The sequence below is a fragment of the Chrysochloris asiatica genome, unplaced genomic scaffold (genome assembly GCF_000296735.1).
Source record: "Chrysochloris asiatica unplaced genomic scaffold, ChrAsi1.0 scaffold00022, whole genome shotgun sequence".
Taxonomy (NCBI): Eukaryota; Metazoa; Chordata; class Mammalia; order Afrosoricida; family Chrysochloridae; genus Chrysochloris; species Chrysochloris asiatica.
The window spans coordinates 19711976-19732007 of record NW_006408540.1 but is presented as its reverse complement, the minus strand read 5'-3'; the positions used below and the strand labels follow the sequence as shown (position 1 = coordinate 19732007).

Sequence of the window (20032 nt, the reverse complement as noted above, 5' to 3'; positions counted from 1 at the left end):
CAAAAATTCAGTTCTACAAATTTTATGCCTTAGTGTTCTAGCTCAATTTCAATGGACTTTAGATAAGTTCAATGATGCATAAATGTTAAATTCAAAACATACTATAGTTACAGGTATAATTTTTTATATTTGAAGAAACCCTAACATTGCTTAATATAAAATAATAAAAGGTAGGCATTTTCAGAAAAAGCGGTTCTAATATTTTTACCAACTACAGGTGAATAATTTAAAAACACTGTTGATGTCACAGAAGTATAAGGTAATATAAAATCTAACTCTAAAAATAATATAGCTCTTCAGGATACTTTTAGCAGATGTTGTTGTTTTTAAGTGCTGCAAAGTTGGTTCCGACCCATAGCAACCCTGTATAGGATTTCCAAGGAGCGGCTGATAGGTTTGAACTGCTGACCTTGCAGTTAGCAGTCCAGTGCTGATCCTATAGCAAGCTAGACCAATCCAATAATAGTGTTTTAGAGACAGCAGTCATATTTCTTACTACTTGGACTTTAATTTCTAAAAGTGAAAGCTCAGATCCCTAAAATGTTTTAGAAGATTAAGTTATAGAGGATGTGGAGTGGGGAGGGATAACATCATTTATACTGTTTCAGCTCCCACATTCCTGTGTTGTTTTTAAAGACTTTAGTTCTTTATCTACCCATTTGTGAACATTAAACATTGAAATTGAAAAAATTAGGGGTAACTACGACGTACCCACAACTATTCTATACTCAGTATTTTGAATTTCCAGTTCTCTCTTCTCTTACCAACACACACACAGTTACACTATTTGCTAACAGTTCAAATCTGTTTAGCAATGAAGTAGATTAAGAGTGAAGCAAGAATGCTCATGCTTATGAATTCTCCATATGAAATCTTAAACAACAACAAAATAAATCATTACTAACAAATCCTTCTTGCTTGATTATTTACCTTTAGAATTTAAAAGAGAGAGAGAGAACTTTTTGTTACAGGACACTAAGAAATCTTTTCCTCACTCACTAAAGAGTCTAAAATCAGAATCACAAACAAATCCAATTAAATTCAAGTACTATGCCAGGTTTAAATATTCTTTGGTTCTCAAAAATGACTAAAACCACTAGGAAACATGTGCTTTTTTTACACAAGAGGGAAAATCCTATACCTCTCCTTTCTTTTGGGTAACGTATTTGTCATTTACTTTTTAAAATTCAATATATATTATTTACCAAAAGATGACAGTATTATTCAATATTAAGCCTGTTTGATTTAATAATTTAGAAGGCACTTAGAAATAGATTTAGTAGGAGAATAAAAGATCTAGCTGTTTAACCAACAAGAAGCAATTCAATTTATTCTGAATAACTTTCATTACTTCCAATAATATATACGAAAATGCTTTCACAACAAATCCCTTCCCTGATACAGTTAAATGCAAATGATCTTTCCCATCTTACTCCAGAAAGCTCCTGCATACATAGCTGACACGCCACCTACTGCAAAATCCAGCTGACAGCGCAGGCGATGCAGCCGGCGTTTCCATTCCCTCACCAGGCTGGGGCTGAACAAAAGCGTGCTGTGTGGTAGTGTTTCTCTTTAAACAATCTCAAAGCCAAGAGGAACAAGCTGCAACAACATCTTCAAAAAATGGAGCGTAAGATAAACAGAAGAGAAAAAGAAAAGGAGTCTGAGGGGAAACACAACAATACGGAAGACGCTGACCTCGGAAAGCACTGCAAATCCACACTGATAACCCTCAACGTTGGTGGGTACTTATACATTACTCAGAAACAAACACTTGCCAAGTACCCAGATACTTTCCTTGAAGGTATAGTAAATGGAAAAATCCTCTGTCCGTTTGATGCTGATGGTCATCATTTCATAGACAGGGATGGGCTCCTCTTCAGGCATGTCCTAAACTTCCTACGAAATGGAGAACTTCTACTGCCTGAAGGGTTTCGAGAAAATCAACTTCTCGCACAAGAAGCAGAATTCTTTCAGCTCAAAGGACTGGCAGAAGAAGTGAAATCCAGGTGGGAAAAGGAACAGCTAACACCCAGAGAGACGACTTTCTTGGAAATAACAGATAACCACGACCGCTCACAAGGACTGAGAATTTTCTGTAATGCTCCTGATTTCATATCAAAAATAAAATCTCGCATTGTGCTGGTGTCCAAGAGCAGGCTGGATGGGTTTCCAGAGGAGTTTTCAATATCATCTAATATCATTCAGTTTAAATACTTCATAAAGTCAGAAAATGGCACTCGACTTGTACTAAAGGAAGATAACACCTTCGTCTGCACCTTGGAAACTCTTAAGTTCGAAGCTATCATGATGGCTTTAAAGTGTGGTTTTAGACTGCTGACCAGCCTGGATTGTTCCAAAGGGTCAATTGTTCACAGCGATGCACTTCATTTTATCAAGTAATTACCTGTATCTAGAACAAAGCAACAAGCATGCAGCCAGCAAGCTTCGGGCCAACAACATCATCAAAGTCATCACACACAATGTGTCCAGCTAGCTCCGTACTACAGAGTCCTGCTGCTAATCAATTACTGTGAGCTAACGGTATGTAAATTCTATCGCTAATCATGTCCTTCTATGGGTATTCCTGCTGATGAGACTCTTACGCCTAAAATGAAAACAGTGATCTTCTACACAATGTAAATAAAGACTGAATGCTTTTGCTATTTGTTTATCTCTCCTTAAGCTGTCTTTCAATCAGAATGTCAATCACAATGATCAAGCATGTACATTATCTATGGTTCATTTAAGTAAATGGTAATAAAATATTGTAAGGGGCTCTAAGATTTAAAATCCTTTTTACTTCTGGCAAATATCACAAAGAAACTGTACTGGTAAGATTAATAACCATCGAGAGTATAAATACATGTGCAGATCTATTAAAACAGAGCTACAGATACACAAAATGAGACTAAGAAGGTATTAAAGCTACTGGTTTAATTTTTAATGGCAGGTACCAAAGGTTTATTTCCTGTGTTTCATACTAGAATTGTAGCTGAACTGGTATTTTGCTGAAAATTCCTAGAAAACTGTTTGATGACAATAAAAAGGGGTGGGGAGCACTGCTAGCTTCTCTGCATATATTAATCATGTTAACAAAAGTTCAATGTGTCATCTTAAAACAAACAGTAGCACTTGATGGCTTCACAGAGTATCCTATGCAGTGATGGAGGCAGTCGCAGGCTATAATAATGCTGGCTGGTCCGGGATGTGAAAACACAAAACCACCCAGCAAATTCCTTTCTTTGCAGATTGAGCTCCAACACAACTAACATAGTTTCAATGGAATAGTGTGATGTTAGAATAACAAAGAAGTTGATTTTCAGAATCACCCTAAATATCTGTTCATTTTTATAAGGTAAAAAAATATGAAATGGATATCATTAAACATCATTCTTATGAAAGAAACTGTTGATTCATTTTAATACCTAATTTGATACTAAATCTCAGACACCGGCTGCTGTTGTAAGTTTTCTTCATGTTAAATAAAAAGGTATTTTTAAATTAAGTTTTATATGTTAAAGTTCAGTGATAATTATCCAGTTTTAACCTAGCTTTTAATGTGATGGTACTTTTTTCTTACCCTAAGAGCAGCTGCAACATTTCTATGCCACTTTAGTGTCCAAGAACAAATTGTATCTTAAACGTGCTTCTTTAAAATGAAACCCTTGAAATTGGTACCTAGACTTTAACTTTAATAAACTTCAAGAGATTTCTGAAAATCTCGATTGGGGTTACATAGTTTAATTAGCATATATATCAAAGTGTTATTATATGTAAAAGCTTAGAATAAATTAGTAAAGCTAGCATTCATCCTCAAAACAGTTACAACATCTGAGGTGACATAAAAGTTGGCTGTACAGTCTGAAAGAAACCTTTAAAAATTATTGGTACAGTGTATCTTTAAAAATCCACACTAAAAACCTACCTTAAAAAAAATTACACACTAATTCCACAATCATCGTCTATGTATACCAACAAAAAATGGTTCTCCTAAAACATCTGATTATTTCTCATGTATTTCTAAATGACTTAGTTAGGGTTTAAAGGAATATGGATACAGAAAACCCAGTAAAATGCATTTTAGCAGTCATAGCAATTATACTATGTACACGTATCCCTCTCCAGGTTATGAGTTGGCTATTCCTTGGCATGTGGACTTGGATAATGAAAAACTGGTAGAAATTTCTTGTCAAAGCAAGATTTTCTCTAACCAGATTTTATTCCAGCTAGTTAAAAATACCTCTGACATCTGTTTCTACAGGAGCTATAACTGAATAAATCCCTTTAGACGTACTACAAATAAGGTTTTGGCATCAAGTCACAAAAAGACTGCCATTATAAAATTATTATTACTGGAAACTACTACTTTTAATGTAATGGTTTTCATTTATATATCTTTAAAAAAAATATTTGGATACATTTAATTTCTTCTCAAGCCTTTGATTAAAACACATTATCTAAGATAACTGATCTAGAAGAAAATCTGACTAGCTGTGTCACTTTTATAAATGATCCTTTCCTAATGCAAAATTACTTGCTCCTGAGCTTGCATACTCATGTGTCTATCTACTATGTAATAAATCTAGAGAAAAATACGTTGCTTTTAAAATCTATTTTCTAAAAATACTTAGAATTCACTTCCATTCAGAAAACTCAAGAAATCCCAGGAAATACCAATGACAAGTCAGAGTGAAGCTGTCGTGTAATTTTTCTGTTTGTAGTCACTGAAGAATTCTTCCTCAAATCTTTTCCTAATAATAAATACTGCTTCAAAGAATAAATCACAAAATAACTTTTTAACTTATTTGTTCAGAAGAAAGGTGGTTTTTTGTTTGTTTTTTAAAGGCTGTAGAGTTGCATATATACACTTGTATTTGGAATTATCCCACACTGTGATTATAGTACCGTCTTAAAAATATGAAAACTAAAAATAGGCATATGGTTTTGCTACATTCAATTTTTTTCACATGGCGGTAGCAGAATAACATGAAAGGAAACTTTAATGAAACTTCTTAAGTAATGCCCAGGCAAGTACTGACCCAGGCTGAAATGATGACACTAAATAATCTGTCAGCTTGATTTGTTTTTGAAGAAAATTACTTATTCTCAGGTGCTATTTTCAGATAACAAAAGGTAACATTTATGAAGTGTTTTCCTATAAGCCAGATGCTGTGATATAGCAGATACTAGGAATATGCATTATCTCAATTAATCCTCACATTCCCCTTAAGAGAGGTACTATTAGTGTTTCCCTTTTATAGATAAAGAAACAAAGACTTAAACATTTCCAAGATCACCCAGCTAGTAAGAGGTGGAACTAAGATTGGAACCTCTGGCATGCCACTTCTGGAATGAGCAGGGACCATCACATCTGGTTTTGCAGACTTCTTATATCTCAAGCACAAAACATGCAGTCATGAAGTAGATTTGAATACATAATCCCCAAAAATAGGTTTGCTTCACTTAATATAATCTCATGATGAAAGCATTCTTGAAACACTACTTGGAAACTGAATTGTGGAAATACATGTATTATTTTTAAATGTTGTGTCGTGTCATTTAAAGAACATGAGTTGAATCATCTCATAAAAGTAAAGAATATCTTAAAGCTGACTATAGGTAAATTTAGATTTTTCACTTATCAGGTTTGCTGAAAGGACTTAACTTTTTATGACTCATACAATCCACAACTGACATGAGAAAAATTACGGCATAATTAGACAAGCTCTGTAATCAGACTTGGGTTCCATAACTTTCAGTTCTTGGTTACAGGACCTTAAATTTAGCAAGATCCTTACCTTCTCTGACCTTAAAAAATCCTTTTAGAAGAATGGAGTTGACGACTTGACAATGCTTATGTAGGGTTTAAATGAAATCTCAAATCGTATGTTAAGTACCTTACCCATCTCAGACTTGGAGTAAGCACTGGCTATTAGCACCCTACCACTTCTCTAGCATATAAGTTTCTTCATCCAGCCATGCAACAGCAGGCAGAGAAGTACAGAGCGTACGACAGACTTTCTACATAGACAAGAACAGAACTGAGGACTCTAAGCAAACACATGCTTAACACTGTGAAGAAATACTGTAAAAGATGCAATATGTATTTTTTAATTGTTTTCATTTGTATTACTTTAAAAATGCATATGCTGAGTTTCTTGGGACCTTTATAATCTCTTAATATAAAAAAATCAACGGCAGCAAAATCATCACAGCAGCTGTTTTACCAGCAATTAAAAATCAGTCAGGAGTAATGTATCTGGTAATGAAATCCTAAACATAATCCTAATGTATTATATGATTAAATACCTAAACTCCAATGACGTCAGTCAAGGTTAAAATTACAGCATCTGAATCATAATTATCCTTGCTAATAAAGCAGCAGTGTAATATGAACCATCCAAAACAGCATGTAACTTAGAAACTTTTTGTATTATAACTCTGAAATTTAATGGCTTCTTCTGTAGCAGACATATCTTGCTAATCCTATTTTGCTTATGCTAATATTAAAAATTATTATCAGACTGGTGATAAAGGAAAGTCCACTGGGGAAAAAATTTATAAAAAATGTTAATTGCCTAAAATAATTTATACAGAGGTGATTACATTCCTAGTTCCCCTCTTAACAAAAATGTACAATGGTTCAAGAATTTCTATCAAATAACAATCTCAGGTATAAATATTTTAAGCTGTTATATGTTTAATTAAAATTTTCAAGAAAGCATGTTAAATATTTTATATGTAAAATATGGAAACTAATTTTATTTCAATACTAGTTAGTTTAGGAAAACACTCCTAAATTGGATATTAAAAAACGAGACAAATTACAACAGATCTGTTTATTACATGTCCCTAGCAAAAATATAATAGTCAACCGAACAGCATGATGGGTTTTCTTAAACTCAGGATTCCAGAGTTTTCAGTTATTTAAAAGTAACTTCTAATAGTAATTTTTTAAAAAATGAGATCGCTTAATTTTTGAAAATATTTCAGAACCACTGAGGGGGAGTTAAGGAATAAGAGAGGAAAAGCTAAGAGAAGGCAGGATTAACATTCAGAAGTTATTTTGATCACTGTCTTCAAGCTTAGAACTGATTTCCCTATATCATTACCATTTTAAATTGACCAAGCCCAATGATTATTCCTTAATTTCACCCCACTAATTCTACTTCATTGTAGCAAATATTTACTAGCTAATTTTAAGTTTCTGAAGAAATGCTGAATGATACTTTCATCTCAGTAGTTGCCTGAATCTGATAACCTTTTATGACTTCATTTAGAAAGATCTAGACCATTTAGAATTTTTAGTACTTTATCCTATCATTTGATGAATTGTCATTTATAATTTTGAAAGAACACATTAAAAACAATACCCATATTCTTACCACCCTAACAAAACAGTTTTGATTTTTGTCTATTTTTTCCTAGATACTATACATGTATATAAAGAAGCTTTCTGCCCTAAAGTTGTACAGCCTCAGAAACCCTATACAGGGTTGCTCTGAGTCAGAATTGACCTGATGGCAGGGATTTGGCTGGTTTGTGTTGATCCATGTATATGGGTATCCACACATATGTGTATATGGCAATTCCTGGGTGGTGCAAAAGGTTAAACAAGCATTCAGCTACTAGCTTAGTTGGCTGTTTGGACCCAGAAGTACCTTGGAAGACAGGTCTAGTGATCTGCTTCCAAAAGGTCAGAGTCTGGAAAACCCATGAGCAGTTTTACTTCATACACTGAAAAAACGGTAACTAACAAGAAGGTTCCTGTACAGATTTTTAAGCAATGCCTATAATAAGAGCCAGAAGAAGAGAAAGGGAAGACTTTCCTTAGTAGTTTAAGGAAATATTAATACGGTAAAAGATCTGAAAGTTATAGGAGACTTACTTTTAAAACAGTAACAATTTTAAATGTAACCATAAGCCTATACGATATGTGTATATTTAATTGTTATATCCCAGTCAAAAAATAGCATGAGAGTCAATATTTTTAAAAAATCTAGATTATCTGGATATACAGCAGATTGTACTTAAGGAGAGACAAGAAAAAGGAGGTTTCACTGTTACCTCTTCTCTTACTATTAAGTAACATGGCACTATGATATACATTCAGATCTGCTGTGCATAAGGTCGTTATGGGTCAATACCGACTTGATGGCACTTAGCAACAACAAGTGATATACATTACACAATTCCCTACTTGCTATGTAGATAGAAAAACAAAGTTGTGCCTATATAAGATATATGCAAAATTGACAGCTAACACTGAGAAGCAGACGGCTATGTTTGAAATAAAATAATTCCTAATCTTCATTCTGTGCCACCCTAAATCTCTCCATTTAACTCAAGAGTGTAATAAAAATGTTCACGTAGAATTAACATTAATTCAATACATCTTTGTTTAAATTAATATGTTCCACACAATGATATTTTGGTTCAAAGGCAATAGAAAGGAAAAGCAGTTAAAGACTTCAACACCAAGGTAAAAATAGACAATCAATCCCACCAACGTCGAGAATCACCAATGAAGTGAAAAGCTGAAGCCGCTTCTACAAAGACAAATGGTTTTCCAACAAGGGAACCACCACCACCACCTACCTATCTCTACCCCTCAAAGAAATCATCTCTGCTTGCTTCTGTACGTTTCAGGTACTTTGGTGTTTTAAAAAGATCACTCCCCCTGGGAAAGAATGTGAGTGAGTCATAAAAAGCCTGAGGAAGCGGGAAGTGCTGGAAAGCAGATGCTTTTGCACAGGAAATAATAATATCTGGCATTTGCTGAGGTGTTATAATATCTCAGGTACTGTACTAAGCACTTGACATGAGTGATCTCCTGAAAGCTCAGACAGCTAATCATTTCCCCAATACCCATACTCCCCTTCTTTGTTTAGTAGCCAAACCCTGATTCAGGTTACTCAACTAAAAACCTGCATTTCCCAATGTTCTGGGCATGCTAGGTATGGTCAAGTTACCAAGGAATATAAGCAGAGCTTCTAAAGAGTGACCTCTGCATGTGGTCCTTTAAAGAGCTACGAAGCTAGATGAACTCTTTGGCTCTCCCTCTTGCCCATTTTGCAGGCATTCTGGATCACACAGAGGGCGGCCACTGACCACAGAATTGCCAAACCAGACCTGAGCTCACCTCAGAACTTCCTGTGAAACTTGTGTTTAAGTCACTGATGTTTTGGTATGTTTGTTATACAATATATACTTATTCCTGGGTTACAAGCAGGGCTGCTAACCTCAGAGTCATCAGTTCGAAACTACCAGCCATTCCGTTGGAGAAAAATGAGGCTTTCTGTTCCCGTAAAGATTTACAGCTTTGGAAACCCTATGCAGGGTCGCTATGAGTCGGAACCAGCACCACGGCATACCACCACCACCAGACAGAGGTAGATGCTACTAGAAACCTTGTTTTACAAATGAGGAAACAGAGACCTAGAGAAGTTATGCAACTTGCCCGGGACAAAGGCCAGGAACACCAGCAAGGTTATCACTGAAGAAAGGATGGCACCTCCATCCACTGACTACACACCGAGATTCTAGTTTAAAATAAGGAAGAAGCCAAAGTGAACCAAAAGGGAATCCAGCCTGCCTGAAGAGTATGTCATTGTTGTTGTTAAGTGCCATCGAGTTGTTTCCAACTCATAGCAACTCTGTACAGGGTTTCCAAAGAGCGGCTGGTGAGTTTGAACTCCCGATCTTGCTATTCAAGCTGACCTGTGTTCCAGTGTTTACCCTACAGTGTCACACCCAGGCTCCTGCCTGAAGAGTACGCTACAAGGCCCCCCAAAAAGGGGGCAGGAAATCCATTTCTAAGAGGTGTGAGGTCACAAGTATGAAAGGGAAGAGGGGTAACTAAGAGGTCAGGGAATGACGAGGAAAGGAGCTTCTGTGATTTAAGCTGATTTTCCTCATTCAGTTCCAGAAACAGTACTGGATTGAGCATCTGTCAAATCCAGAATAACAACTAACAACTGAGTTCTGAAAGTGTGCTAAAAATTATTTCATGGATCACCTTTTAGTAAGTGGGGTTACTGAAAACAGGGTATCTCTAAGCAGATGAAGCGACTATTGTATGTTGTTGAGTCCATTCTAGCTCACACAACAGAGCAAAACTGCCCCACAGAGTTTCTTTCCTATGTTATAACCTGTATAGGAGCAGACTGCCAAGGTTTTTCTGTAGAGTCACTGTGGGTTCAAACCAACAACCTTTTAGTTAGCAGCCAAACAGCCATTGTGCCACCAGAGATGTTGAGTGACCCTGTAAAGGGTTTCTGAGGAGTGATGGGTGGGTTTGAATAACTGACCTGGGGTAAGTAGTCCAGTGTTTATCCTACAGCGCCACACCAACAAGGGAACAAATTTATAGATTTCTGAGACACAGCCAACTGTCCTCATCTTTTTTTTTTTTTTTTTTAAATTAAAATGTTTTTATTGTTATTTGATGAATGGAACCTATTTCTCAGTCACATACTTTTTAAATCCTCTGGCTTAAAAATATTTCAAGTGCCCATAATGTGCCCTTTGCAGACCTCAGCATTTACGAATTTCTTAATTTAATTGTATGATGTGAATTCTGCACTGCCCTACTCTTTTGAGGTAAAGGAAGAGTCTGGTAGAGCGGGAGCAGGCATAATCCTTTTCTGATTCCCTGTACTGTCACAGCATCAAGCACTTAAGATCAAAAAACATCTTGCATCTGCTCTTGTACAGCTGGAAGCTTAAATATTAGGACAGAGAAAGCTCTGAAATTGGGGAAAGAGAAACCTAGACTGAAAAATGAATTGTTGAAAGCTGGAAAACATACCAAAACCAAAATCACAGCCACCGAGTCGATTCCAATTCCTGGCGACCCTATATAGGATTTCCAAGACTGTAAATCTTTACAGGCACAGACAGCCTCATCTCCCTACTGACAAGTCACTGATGGGTTTGAACCACCGACTTTGTGATTAGCAGTTCAGTGCTTATCCTACAATTATACCAGGACTCCTTGGAAGCAGTAAGGCTGGACAATTTCTTCGAAACAGTAATGTTTGAATGAAGAAGTGAGTATACATAAGGAGCTGGCATTCAGACTTGGGAGGAGGGGGGGATGCAGCTTTAACAAACAGGACAGGTATTTGTTCTCCTAGTAACTAGCATTATTATCTCATTTTCCATATTAAAATTTTGTTATAAAGCAATTCAAGCAAATATTTTTCCCAATAACATGTCAACAGACAGAAGCATCAAGAAAAGCAATGTCTAGGTTTTTTTTTTTAACACGAGTGAAAATATTGGGTTACAGATGTTAAAGCACACTTGATTATTTTTTAAAATCAGAGAAAAAGTGACCCAAAGGATGCTTCTTGGTAAATTTTTCTGGTTATAGATATATAATTTAATAATCCATTCAAGACAGTGCCCATTAAACCATAGGTTAATAGATTTCTTTTACATTTTCTTCTAATTATTTACTTATTGTTTCTGTATTATACAGCTTTAAGAGAGAAAATGTTAGTGCTTATTAAAACGTATTTTTAAGCTCCTGGCAGGTAAATTATAAATTGTCAGCAGACTCAACGCAAGAATACATGTAAGAGTCTACTGGAAAGAAAAAGTATTTTGAAAATTGGCAAACTAAGAAATAAAAGATGTCAAGGACAACCAATACAGTTACAGTTAGAAAGCCCAGACTGTTGCCTTGGAAACATCTTTTAGCTTCTAGACACCTATAGTGTATTCAATAACCAAGCAGAAAGAAGACTAATAAATATTCTTCCAAAGCACTCAAGGACGATGCCCGATAACCTGTTGTTAAATGCCATGGAGTCAGTTCCAACTCATACTGACTGTATGTGCAACAGAAGGAAACACTGCTCAATCCTCAGCTATCCTCACAATTATTGCTGTGTTTGAGTCCACTGTTACAGTCATTGTGTCAATTTATCAAACTGAAGGTCTTTAACTTCTCTCTCGCTGACCTTCTACTTTACTGAGCATGGTGTCTTTCTACAGGGACTGGTCTCTTCTGATAACATATTCAAAGTATGAAACCTTGCTATCCTCCCTTCTAAGGAACATTCTGGCTATACTTCTTTCAAGGAAAATTTGTTCATTCTTCTGGTAGTCCATAGTAAATTCAATATTCTTTGCAATACCACATTTCAAAGGGCATCAATTCATCTTTAGTTTTGATTATTCATTGCCCAGCTTTTGTGCACATTATGAGGAGACTGAAAATACCATGGCTTGGCTCTGTTCCATCTTAGTTTTCAAAGTGACATCTACGCTTTTTAACACATTAAAGAGGTCTTTTGCAGCAGATTTGCCTGATAAAGTAGTTCTTACCAATCTGTTATAAATCCAAGTTAAGAATTATAGGACTAATGGTAACACTTTACGGATTGAACCTACAACTAGCTAAAGATATCATCTTGGTTTCACATTAACGGTAGATTTCATTTAAATTTTACTGTAACATGTTCTTATACCCATATTTAAAAAACATGTTTACACTGGACACTTATTTAATATTGTTTTGATGTCAAAGACCCTTAATTGCAAGTCTATTACTCATATCTTCAAAATTCTAGCCCAAATTACTATGGAGTTATACTAAACATGTAAAATAGTAAATAGTAAAAATAATGTTTAAAAGAACAACAAAGAAAGAGAATAAATGGTCACTAACGTGTGGTGCTTCCAGTTAATGCAAGGTTGCTCCTCGGAAACCCTATACAGGGTCACTATGAGTTGGAACCTACTCCACGGCATTTAACAACAACAGCTACGATTACTGGTGTGGAGTTGCAGGATAATGCGCTGGACCGCAAGGTCAGTTTTAACCCAAAGATAAGTGGTTCAAACCCACCAGCCCCTCCTCAGAAACCCTATACAGGGTTGCTATGGGTTGGAAAGGACTCAAGGGCACTCAACAACAACAACGATTACTAAGCACTACCTCACGTCCTACTGTGGCACTGTAGAATCAGCACTGGACGTCAAACCACAAGGTCAGTAGTTCAAAGCCACCAGCTGCTCCTCGGAAACCCTTTACAGAGTTTCTGTGAGTCAGAAACCACTCAACAGCACTTAATAATAAGAATAACAACCTCATGGTAAACACTTTGCTAAACACTTCTGTTATTACTAAGTCCAGTTTACAAATGCAGAGACTGAAGCTTAGCAAAGAAGAAAGTCTAAGATACGGAAGTCTCCAGTGAGAGACTGAGGAGCAGCAGCACTCACATTCCGGAGCCGACTACTGTCAATGACTACAACATACCTTCCGTCCACCTCAATTCTCCCTCTCGCTTGGAAAACAAAATGCCAGTTTTCCTTCTCCCTTTATCAAGAACAGTGTTCATCAAACAACTTTTTTGACCGCAGAGGTAAGGTATTTAGTCTTCCCCCACCCCCACCCCCAGGTAAACTGTTTTTTTATTTAAGAACATTACAAATGTTTATAAATAAATAAGTGAGTGACATGTTCAAAAACACTCTAAGCTATTTGTTTAAGGATTGCCCAAAAGATCTCTCTTAGCAAGTTTTTTACCCTTTGATTTATTAAATAACAGCGTCTTCCCTTAAAACTACTGTGAATAAGAGAATTACTACATTCCAAGCTGCCACAGTTGAAATGTATAACCCTTTCCTTTAAAACAGTCATGGAGAAGGGAGGAAGGTGTGTGGCAAGCAGTGATGCCTGGATATCTGAACAGCACTTTGATTTGTTAATGACTACATAGTGCTGCAGAATCAGTACTGGACTGCTATCTGCAAGATCAGCGGTTCAAACCCACCAGCTACTTCTCAGAAACCCTATACAGGGTTGCTTACAACAATAACAACAACCACTGTATGTATCTTGAATTTCTACAGGAGTTGATTCTCATAACTATGGGTTGTATGTAAGTCAAATACTAGTAACCCAATGCCTGTATGAAATCAGCATGTAGAAATAACAGTACAATTGTTCTGCTACAAACACACAGAGTTAAAGAAAAATAAAATGACCAATTATGTTTTGCATCAGAGGAGTAATACTGAACAAATTAAATCAGAGCTTGAATTAAGACAAAAGTATATACTTACTAAAAATTAGATTTCAACATCAAAGGAAATAAAGACAGGAAATGTGGGGAAAAGAGAAAAGGAAAAGAAAGTATGGTTCAATAAGTAAATCAATTCTTCAATAAGAATGTTTTGAACCAATTCCGAAAACAAGCATGTATTAATAGCCCAGAACACTACTGTAAGGAACAAAAGAAAGATGTGTCTTTTTAGACACACACACATATACATTTTACAAGCAAATATCTACACATACACACATAAAAAGATATGCAAGTATGCAATTTATATGCATATCAAGTATTTAATACATATATCTACCATAGACACAAAATACTGTGTGTCTCAAGTATAAAATAAAATTCTGTAATGTAGCTGAAAAGAGCACATGCATTTTGTCTAAAAAACAAACAAACAAACACCATGAATATCTTTTTGGGAAAAAACAGGGCACAATGCTTGCTGACAGGCAAGCAATGAAGAGACGAATGAAAATAAAAAAGTCAGGAATAAGATGGCACGATCAAATTACGAGAAGAAAATGCTAATCTAGTTCCAATGACAACTAAGGTTAAACAAGGAGCTCCGGTAGCACAGTGGTTACAAATCGGGATGCGAACCTCAGGGTCAGCAGTTCGAAACTACCAGCTGCTCCGCGGGAGAAAGATGAGGCTTTCTGCTCCTGTAAAGATTTACAACCTTAGAACCCCTGTACAGGGTTGCTATGAGTCGGTACTGACTCCACGACACATAACAACAACAACAACTAAGGTTAAACAGCAGAGAAATTAGTTGTAGAACAGAATGCTAATTTTTAAAGAGGTCACCTGGTAAAAATATAAGCAATATATTTTGAGAAATTGTGTTTAAAGGGAAAGAATTAATTTTCTAACTTTTCATAACAGAGAATCCACAGATTGAAAAATGAAAAAAACACGGAATTAAAAAACCATACATGCATGATGGCTTTAATCCTTAATTCTTCCCTGCCTACAACTTTAGAGGGAATCCTTGGGAGGCGCTGTAGGATAAGCACTGGACCATAAGATCCATTTAAACTACCAGGTTGGCAGTTCAAGCTCACCAGCCACTCCTCGGAAACCCTACACAAGGTCGCTATGAGTCGGAACCTACTCGACAGCACTTTAACAATGGAATTTACATATTTTGTGAAAAAGAAGTATCTGTCTAACAGTCATCATTTTTTTCAATTTTTTTTCTTTTGTTACTTCGAGTACATTAACTATAATTGTGACTAGAATGGTGGATTAAGCTATTGGATCAAATCTCCTACTAAAAATCAACTATAAACACTGGGTAAGATCTCAAAAGCATTTTTAAAAAGGCCGTAAATTAATAAGGCCTTGTTGCTGTTGTCATATGGTGCGGAATCAATCCTGACTCAGAGCAACCCCATTATGAACAGAGTAGAACTGCCCCATACGGCTTTCTAGGCTGTAATTCTTTACAAGGGACTCCTGATGTGGCACAATAGTGTAAGCACTGGAATGCTAATTCAAAGGTTGGTTCAAGTCCACCAGCCACTCCTCGGAAAACCTATAAAGGGTTACTATATGTAGGAGCTGACTCAGTGACACTTAACAATAGTGTCAATCTTTACAAGAATAGATTGTCCATCAAGGAAGAAGAGCAGAGTGCGAGACCCTACCCAGAGGAGCAGTGACACCAGCGATGGAGGCATAGATGATGACATGGAGAGATGGAGCGGCTGGGGACTCTAGACCCAGAGAGGGAGAAGGGCTGTGTGCTGACAACCAGGGGGCATGCTTGCAGGGTATACCCTTTGGTTGGTTGATGATGCATGGAGGGGATTGTCACAATAGCAATGAAACGATATACAATAAGATGAATGTAAAGCGAATGTTCTCCCATGCAAACTATCACATAATTCACAATAAAACATTTTTTAAAAAAAAGAATAGATTGTTAGTTCTTTCTCCCTCAGAGCCTTATTTCCCCCAAATATAGGGAAAACAACACTCTCTAAGATCATGTGCCAATGCAGTAAACATGAGAAATTATTTCAACAGGGTCACCAGGCAAGGAAACTGGAAATAAGAGTCCAGAACCCGCACAAGGTGGGAATTCTAAGGGAAGTTTCAAACCACAAGAAGTTATAATCCCAAAGCTCTATATACCCTTAGGGACCCTGTATAGGGTTTCCAAGAATTGGCTGGGTGGGTCTGAACTGCTGATCTTGTGGTTAGCTTGGGTGCTGGGGAGTCTGTTTTGACTCACAGTGACACTGTGTAGGATTTTCTGAAGCAATGAATCATTATGGGAACAGAAAACTTCATCTTGTTCCCAAGGAGTAGCTGGTTAGCAGCCAGACTCATAACCCATTACACTACCAGGACTCTTTATACCAGGACTGTTGTTGTTGTTGTTAGGTACCACAGAGTCAGTATTGACTCATAGAGACCTATGCACAACAGAACAAAATACTGCCCGGTCCTGGGCCAATCTCACAACTGTTGCCACGCTTGAGCCTACTGATGCTGCCACTTTGCCAATCCATCTCCCTGGGGGTCTTCCTCTTTTTCTCTGACCTTACCAAACATGATATCCTTCTCCAGCAACTGGTCCCTCCTGACAATATGTCTGAGTATGAGAGATGAAGTCTGGCCATCCTGGCCTCCAAGGGGCACTATGGCTGCACTGCTTCTAACACAGATTTGTTTGTTCATGGCACTTTCAATATTCTCTTCCAATACCATAACTCAAAGGTATCAATTCTTCTACGGTCTTCCCTACTCACTGTCCAGCTTTCGCATGCATATGAAGTTATTGAAAATACCGTGACTTGGGTCAGGCGCGCCTTAGTCCTCAAGCTGACATCTTTGCTCTTCAACACTTTAAAAAGGTCTTGTTGCAGCAGATTTGCCTAATGCAATACGTCATTTGATTTCTTATCTGCTGCTTCCATGAGTGTTGATAGTTGATTCAAGAAGAATGAAGTTCTTAACAACTTCAATCTTTTCTCCGTTGATAAGAATGTTATTTATAGATCCAGTGGTGAAGATTTTTATTTTCTTTAAATTGAGATGCAATCCATACCAAAGACCATAGTTTTTGATCTTCATCAGTAAGTACTTTAAGTCCTCTTCACTTTCAGCAAGCAAGGTTGTATCATCTGCATATCGCAGATTGTTAATGAGATGTTCTTCAATCCTGATGCCAAGTTTTTCTTCATATAACCCAGCTTCTTGGATTATCTGTTCAGCATACAGGTTGAAAAAGTATGGTGAAAGAATACAACCCTGTCACACACCTGTCTTAATTTTAAACCATTCAGTGTTCCCATGTTTTGTTCAAACAACTGTCTCTTGGTCTATGTACAGATTCCTCATGAGCACAATTAAGTACCAGGATTAGGGAAGTGGAAAAGCCCCTAATGAATTTTAACCAGGGTAGACCATGAGTACTACTTTGCCTGCAAGAGTCTGAGAATTCTAACATACTTAAAAACAGTGCTTCTCTTTACTTTAAAAAATGTTTCAGCTAAGAAAGTAAATTACAAGGCCACCTTACTGCTCTGAGCTATCATATCAAAGCAACTTCAAACCTAGAACATGGTTTAATGTGATTGCAATAGGTTATCTCCAAAGATAACTATCAACAACTTCCCCTCCCAATACTTGCACACTGCTTGTCTCATAGAGGGCTCCTGACATGGCGCTTACCCACCAGTCACATCTCAGAAACCCGATACAGGGTTGCTACGCATCAGAATTGACTCAATGGCATTGAACAACAACAAGAAGTCCCATCAGGACGTGAACTTGATTTCCCCTCCTTACGGTTTGAATTTCAGCTGGCTTGCTTTTTGACCCAGTGACTACAGCTGAAGAGATGCTGCAATAGCTCCAGGCTGGGCTCTCAAGAGACCTGGCAGCCTCCCTGTTTGCTCTTTTAGAAATCAGCCACCCTATAAAAGAAGCTTGGGCTAGACTAGTGAATGATGAGAGAGCACTGAAGAGAGGCCACACAGGGAACTAAGGCAATGTAGTCTGTCGAATGCCAAGTTCTCAGATGAGTGAGGCAGTCTTGGACACACTGCACTCTAGCAGAGCGCCCAGTTGAACACAGATGCAGGAATGACTGAATTCTGTATCATGTGGAGCAGAAGCCCAGGTTAGTCCAGCCAACCGACAGAAACCTGGTTTAGAGTCTGCAAGTTTAGGAAGGATTTGTTACACAGCAATAAACTGTTGAAACACTGGCTACAGTGGCTGATAGTGATTCCAAGTGCCTGGTGAAGCAAATGCAAATCCTCTTGAGGATGGAACTGTCACTGGAAGTCACAAGTTATTTGTATAGGTAGTTTTACAAATATAAGGTCTAACACACAGCCAAGAAAATAGAACCCTTGACTTAGTACTAACACAAAAACATGCACAATTAAAATACATGAAGAGATTTCAGACACTAAATTCTCAGATACAGACTACAAAACAATTGGATGGGCTTTACAGAAATAAAAAATGGTCTGGAAAACATCTGTAAGAAAAATTGTTGTAGATTTTTTTTAAAAAACAGCCCCAATTGTTAACACCTAGGAATTTTTAAACCAACAAAACAAGATAGGTGAAATTTAAACTTCACTGGACAGATAGATTTAATAGCAGACTAGATACAAAGTTACCATTAAATACCATTAGTGAGGCAGAGATGGTAAATAGAAGACCCTAGAGGGATGAGCAGACCGAAAAGAGCAAGAAAAGCAGCAGGAAGCAGCTGAGAAAAGGGGGCATAGCATCTCCTGAAAGAGCTGTATGGCTGCTCTAACGCTGCAGACAGTGGGAGCTAGCCACACGGACTACGTGGCTGAGGGGAAGCCCATCGTGCCAAGAGGAGCTAACAGATCCATCCTGCACAGAAAACGATTTTGTCTACATGTTTTCCAGGTGCTAAATTATACCCTGTTCGTGAGTATACCACTTAACTGTAAGTGGTTTGTGAGTTTTGTGTGGCCCTTGCAACAGATTATTTAAGCCAGAGGAGAAGCAGAAAGGGACAGCTGGTGTCAGAAGCAGAATGTTTAAAAAGGTTGGCGAGTGGAGGTATATCTGAGCTCCACCTCACTGAAGGGATCAGCCTTGGACTGATCTTGATTCACATTATGCCCTCAAAAGTTAGACAGGTTCAAGTGACACTACTGGTACTGCCTAGACATTGCATGTGCCAAATGAAAAGTCAAGTCCTATCAGACCACATGCTGTATGATTCATTAATAGGAAAGATCAAAACCCAACAAATCTACATAGAAAGCAGATCAATGGCTGTTAGTCCTGACGTGGTGCTGTCGGGTGCTGGACTGCTAACCGTAAGGCTGGCCGTTCAAATCCACCAACTGCTCTTAGGAAACCCTACAAGCTTGCTATGAGTCAAAACTGGCTTGATGGAGCTTAACAACAACAGCAGGGCTAAGGGAGAGCCCTGGTGTGGCACTGTGCACTACTAAGTACTGTACTAGTAACCTCAAGGTGGGCAGTTGAAACCCACTATCCACTCTCAGATGTGGAGTCCTGGTGTGGCGCTATGAGCTAATGAGCTGGACTGCAAAGTCGGTTTGAACTGCAAGGTCAGCAGTTCAAGCTCACCTCAGAAACCCTATATAGGGTTGATGTAATTTGGTACTGACTCCACGGCGCACAAACCACCACCACTACCACCATATGTAATATGCTTGATGTTAGGTGTCGTTGAGTTGTTGTTAGTACCGTAGAGTCAGTTCAGACTCATAGTGACCCTGCACAAGGTTTCTGAGGCTGCAAATATTTACGGGAGCAGAACGCCTCAGCTTTCTCCCGCGGAACAGCTGGTAGTTTCAAACTGCCAATCTTGAGGTTAGCAGCCTGATTCGTAACCACTACACTACCAGAGCGCTATAAGTAGGTACTGAACACAGGCAGCACCAAGGCCCATAGGAACTCCCACACCCACC

At 37.6% G+C, this 20032-nt stretch overlaps 2 protein-coding genes across 2 annotated transcripts in view; one reads left to right on the top strand and one right to left on the bottom strand.

The window, feature by feature from the left end:
* The window catches only part of GTF2F2 (general transcription factor IIF, polypeptide 2, 30kDa), a 176871-nt gene that overhangs the window by 97419 nt on the left and 59420 nt on the right, over nt 1-20032 (bottom strand). The gene's annotated exons all lie outside the window — the stretch shown is intronic.
* Nucleotides 1442-3328, top strand: KCTD4 (potassium channel tetramerization domain containing 4). Its single transcript, XM_006837618.1, has one exon. The coding sequence runs from the start codon at nt 1624-1626 to the stop codon at nt 2401-2403; it is 780 nt and encodes a 259-aa protein (XP_006837681.1). The 5' UTR covers nt 1442-1623; the 3' UTR covers nt 2404-3328.

What these genes read in the sequence shown, in the direction of transcription:
- KCTD4 (XM_006837618.1), top strand. Translation starts at nt 1,624, where the DNA reads ATGGAGCGTAAGATAAACAGAAGAGAAAAAGAAAAGGAGTCTGAGGGG.